Source organism: Nicotiana tomentosiformis, chromosome 4, assembly GCF_000390325.3.
Source record: "Nicotiana tomentosiformis chromosome 4, ASM39032v3, whole genome shotgun sequence".
NCBI lineage: Eukaryota > Viridiplantae > Streptophyta > Magnoliopsida > Solanales > Solanaceae > Nicotiana > Nicotiana tomentosiformis.
Window position 1 is genome coordinate 127188197 of NC_090815.1, and position 5538 is coordinate 127193734.

The 5538-nt window shown below is 34.4% G+C and overlaps 1 protein-coding gene across 1 annotated transcript; it reads left to right on the plus strand.

Annotated features, from left to right (window-relative positions):
- The first annotated feature begins 1002 nt into the window (after positions 1–1002).
- Positions 1003–4672, plus strand: LOC104105811 (uncharacterized). Its single transcript, XM_009614207.4, has 8 exons — positions 1003–1254; positions 2379–2642; positions 2723–2794; positions 2907–2945; positions 3196–3303; positions 3622–3719; positions 3817–3928; positions 4176–4672. Exons 1-8 carry the CDS (start codon positions 1099–1101, stop codon positions 4431–4433), a joined length of 1107 nt encoding a protein of 368 aa, XP_009612502.1. The 5' UTR covers positions 1003–1098; the 3' UTR covers positions 4434–4672.
- Positions 4673–5538: the final 866 nt, after the last annotated feature.

Consider the following 5538-nt stretch of genomic DNA (forward strand, 5'->3'; position numbering starts at 1 on the left):
CTCAGGTGGGAGTCAAGTTTGTAATCTAAATCATACTAGCTAATTAGCTTTCAAGAACCAACTTTAGTCAAACATTGACTAAAGTCGACTATAAACAACAACAACATACAGAGTATAATTTCACATAGCAAAAGTCGACTATACTGATCCAAAAATTTCGTATAGAAGGAATATCAATTTACACAGTTTAATCGTCCCCAAAAATAATAGTCAATATATATTTTTTATATATAATTAATATTTTTTTTTATAAATTCGACTAGTGATTGTAATTATTTTGGTCGGCCTGCGAAATGTTTGAGATAACATTTGATAGCTTAATTTTGGATGAAATTCAAAAAAAGTTAGATTTACAAGTGGTAATTGAAAAATAGTCGCACTTTCAAAATTATCAAAATTTATTCACTTTTTATGTAAAGATAAATCTGAACGAAAAGACTGTTCAAAATTCGAAAAATATTCTAGCATAATATACTAGAGTTCTAATTTTTATATGTGAACTTCCAGTATAATATATATTAAAGTTCTAGCATAATATACTGGAGTTCCAGCATAATATACTGGAGTTCCAGCATAATATGTTGGAAGTTCAACCACAGGTGCTTCAATCTCCATTATATTATGCCGGAACTTTTCGTGTGCTGGAATTACAACATAATATACTGGAGATTGGAGTACATGTGTATGAACTTACAACATATTATGCTAGAATTCCAGCATAATATGTTGGAAGTTCATTCAGAGGTGCAACACTCTCCAGTATATTATGCTGGAACTCTCTATGTTGCAGTAAAATAGTAATTATTTTTTAATGGCTTTGCAAACGTCGGCTATTTTTCAGTTATCCGTCCGAAAATTGGCTAGCCCGTGGTATTTTCACCTTAATTTTGGGACAAAAACTTATTTTTATTTACGGAAATAATTAAGGGAAAGAAAATAAAAAACAAGTGGACTCAGCAGTGGACAGTATGCAGTAAGCAGAGAGCGGCTATAAATTGGATACAGAGAGAAAAAGCTAACACAGGGGAAGGTTGGGAAGGAACATATCCCATTTGGGGGAAATCAAACTTAATTTCCTCAAATTTAGAAAAGGGAATTATGGGAATTGAAATTCGTCCCGCCAACAGTGATAGTGAAATTGGTAGTGCACCGGTTGTAGTTGGACTCCAACCTTTTGCGCTAGTTGACCATATAGCTAAGGTTGATTGGTCTCTTCTCTCCCAAATTCCCGGCGAACGTGGTGGTTCCTTCCCTGTACTTCTCCTTTCTCTCTGTCTTCTCGTTTTTTTTTTTAATTATTCTCAATTTTTCCTGTTTTTGATTCCCAAATCATTCTTAATTGCTTGTGATTTCTAACTTTTGGGTATTCTATGACTTCATAATAAGAGATTGTTTATTTCCAATTGCTGCAAAATTGGATCTTTAAATCCACCGTCACTCTAACTAAGAAATCTGCAAATTTTCAGCTAGCACTGTGTGTATGTGTGTGTTTGATTGTCCTTTTTTAGATGGGGTGGGACAGGGAATCTGGCAGCTTTATTTGATTATTGTTGATTGAAGCTATCTAGTTTTTTAGAATTCAATTGGGATTTGCATGGGGACGATATTCGAAATCAAATTTAGAGTGATATATTGCTATAACAAAATCAGTGACTAACAAGACAGGTAAAAACAGTATGAGACAAACAAGAGTCTAACATTTTTCCGATGAGGTTTTGATGTATCGCAGAATCCGAACTCTTCTAAGTGATATGATCTCGGTTGTTCATATATCATAAAGTTTATATCTTTCATATGTGATTCTAGAATTCAACATTATAAGTTGTTGCTGATTAAGTAACCTTTCCGGATTTTACTTCTACAGTCAATCTGAGACTGAAAACAGGGTTATATGGCATTCAGGATTGGACTGACAGAGAGTTGAAAAAATGAATTTTCCATTTGGTTGAAAACTCTCCCTTTTCTCTAATCCATGTGGGTTTCATTTGTTAAAAAATTATGTTGTTGCATAGTTTACTGTTAACTCTTCTTATTTGCAAACAGTTCCAAGCTTGGATAAAGGATGAGGCTGGTAGTTAACGTCAGTATAAAAATAATCTAAACCATGATCTCTGAATACTGAATTTGTTTGAATGTGAACTTATTTGATACAGAAGATTCTTATAGCAGACAGTTGAGGAGTAGTTGGTTGGCTTATCTTACCCTTAATAACAACTAACTAAGTGAGGCATAATAGTTACCTAAAATGTGTCTGAAACTACAGGCCGTGAAATATTATGTTTGCTAGGAATGTCCTTAATTGTTTTAAAGAGGAGTCTGATTAACTAGTTCTAAGAGTTTTGCTTCTTTTTTCATTTTTTTCCCTTTGTTAACTGAAGGTTGCAGTTGAGGAGTTGAAGCATATACTCAACGAGCTTAATGCCCATATCCTTCCTTCTACTGACGATGAATCTCCATTGAAGACCATAGCTGGGGGCAGTGTTGCAAATACAATTAGAGGGTTGGCTGCTGGCTTTGGGATTAGTTGTGGGATCATTGGGGCTTGTGGTGATGATGAAGAAGGTAAATTATTCATGAGCAACATGGGCTTTTACAAAGTGGATATCTCAAGATTGAGATTAAAGAATGGAACAACAGCGCAGGTGAACACATTTGTTGGATATTAGGATTCTGTACATAGATAATTCCCGGGTATTCAAAACTGTGTATTTCTGATGTACAGTGTGTTTGTCTTGTTGATGAAATTGGCAATCGTACAATGCGTCCCTGTCTGTCTAGCTCTGTGAAAGTTCAGGTGCCTCCCACTTTTATCTCGTCAAATTTAGTGGTGACTAATGATTCTAATGACATGTAAAATATTAGGCAAAGTGATCTTAAGCATATCTTTTTATTTCCTTGCTTATCAGGCAGATGAACTGAAAAGAGAAGACTTCAAAGGTTCCAAGGTGAGGATTCCCTTATTTGACATTTTAAACTCTTGTTCGCTTCTTGAACTTCTTGTCTCCATCATTTTATATAAATTAGTTATTACGATATTGTATTTGTACCCAGTAATTTGAGTTCTCGTATCCATTTATGAAATCTGTTTAGTATCTGCCACAAACTTGTTTTTCCTGTTATTACTTGCTGGAGGACAACTCTGGGAAATTGGTAGCAGTCAGTATTTCTTACTTATTTGCCTTTATTTTGTAACAGTGGTTGGTGCTGAGATATGCCATACTGAATATAGAAGTTATTAAGGCAGCCATCAAAATCGCAAAGGAAGAAGGCCTTTTTGTTTCGCTAGATCTAGCCAGCTTTGAGGTAATTTTGTTCACATAGGCTACTTGGTGTTATCAAAAGCTTGGCATTTCATTATTTGCTTTGAGTTTTTGAAGGGGAAAGATTATCTGTCTTCTCAAATGATACGGAGATTTTATTTCGTACTCTGCATTTGAGCTGTCTGTAGAAAACAAATTTCATGAGATAACAATTGGAGACGCTTAAAAATAACTCATGTTTGAATGGAACTCATATTACTTCGTTTCTGTTGAAAACTCCTATTCTGTTATCAGTAAAAGGATTTGTGATCTTTTTTATTTTTGATTTTGGTGCCTCCCTGATATTCATAATATATGGCAGATGGTGAGGAAGTTTAAATTACCTCTAATTGAATTACTGGAGTCAGGAAACATAGACCTTTGCTTTGCAAATGAGGATGAAGCAACTGAGCTGCTAAGGTGATTACCTGTCCTTGGATTGAAACTGAGATATTATATTATTGAAATATAACGTTCATGCAAATGAAGCTCCATGTCTTTTCAACATTTGGTGCAGAGGTGAAGACAATGCAGATCCTGAGGCAGCACTTGAATTTCTAGCTAAACATTGCAAGTGGGCTGTTGTAACCTTAGCCCAAAATGGGTGCATGGCAAAACATGGGAAAGAGGTATCTCTTATCCTTCTCACTAGCAGCTCATCTTTAAAGCAAAATGCTTAGAAAAGGACCTTTTTTTTCTGTATGTGCATGTCACCGGAAGATGGTGAAATCCTTTTTTTTTTCAAATGCTCCAACTTAGTGATTTTTTGTCATTCTTAGAGTAGGTTTGCTAGCAAACTTAACAGCATATTGTCGCTGTACTAGTAACTTGGTGTTTGTTTGGTTAATAAAGATGAGGTTTTATTTTGGTTTACAGTTAGTCCGTGTTCCAGCAATTGGCGAGACAAAAGTAACAGATGCTACAGGTGCAGGAGATCTCTTTGCAAGTGGGTTTTTGTATGGATTGGTACGAGCGCTACCACTGGAGGAATGTTGCCGGGTTGGTTCTTGCTGCGGTGGGTCTGTGATTCGATCTCTTGGGGGTGAGGTAACACCTGAAAACTGGCAATGGATGTACAAACAAATGCAGACTAAAGGAATCTCCATTCCAGAGCCAAGCAAATGCCTGTTGTGAGTCTTATGACATAGAAAAGCGATTTTGTTCTGTCGTCACGAGGTTTTTCTTCTCCCTCCAGCTGAAATCCTCCCCATTCCCCTATCCTCTCCTCCCTTCCCCCCTCCCACTCAAAAGAAAAAAGGAAAAAAGAGCAGCACTGTGTTTTTTTAAGTGCCTACTCCTGCTATTTGACTTTTCAAGAAGAAATGTTGAACAAAGTTCATATTATTGAATCCAGATCTCCAATTTAATTCAAATGCCATAGAGCAGAGAATCAAAGTTTGTACTTTGTAGCTCGATGAACTTGATCAAACCCTCTACGGCTAGAACATGTATCCTCCTATTTGATGAAAGTCCAAATACGTTGTACAGCTCTCACTGAAGATAGGGAACTCAAATATAGAGCTAACTGACAACCCTGTTTTTATTTTTTTGAAGGCACTATGGAAATTTAACAATACCAGTCTCAATAAATATAAATTTTGTTAAGCAAATGCATAAATATAATATCAAATATTGTATTCGAGTTTTAATAAAATAAAAGTTGAAAAAATTATAAGTTCCTGAAAATGATGATTGTTGTTCTTATTTAACTAAGCCAAGGAAGAAACTCGGTTCGCAGAAGTTTTCAATCATCTCAATCACTATGTTCGACTTAAAATTTATTCCAGTTTTATAATCCGATTACTTCAAGTTTACAAATTACCATACATCTTTTTTAGTTTCAACAAGAATGTTTTTTTTTTTTTTTGGTAAACTAATGTTTTAAGTTTAATTGCAAAAAAATACAAACAAGATCTGAAAAAATGAAAAACGGTGTCTATTTTTTGCTCTCAAGCAAAATACAAATTACTCTATTTATTGATCAATGACAAATACTATGGGAATTGTTTCCAATAAATTAAAAAGAATAAATTTTTATTGCAAAAGTAAAAATGACTAAATTTTGATTAATTTAAGCTTTTTATTTTTTAGAGGACTTTCATTCTCTATCCAAGGACATAATTATGCATCCAAATGTTGTCTTTTTATAGAAGAGTTTATGCATGATAAAAACAGATTTAGAATTCAATCATAGAATATGAGTGAAAATATAGATTCATGCATGTGAATATCAGATTTA

Bases quoted from the DNA above. Each gene is read 5' to 3' on its own strand.
- LOC104105811 (XM_009614207.4), top strand. From the start codon at position 1,099: ATGGGAATTGAAATTCGTCCCGCCAACAGTGATAGTGAAATTGGTAGT. The intron at 2,946-3,195 runs GTGAGGATTCCC...ATTTTGTAACAG, and splicing joins AAGACTTCAAAGGTTCCAAG to TGGTTGGTGCTGAGATATGC. The intron at 3,720-3,816 runs GTGATTACCTGT...CATTTGGTGCAG, and splicing joins GAAGCAACTGAGCTGCTAAG to AGGTGAAGACAATGCAGATC.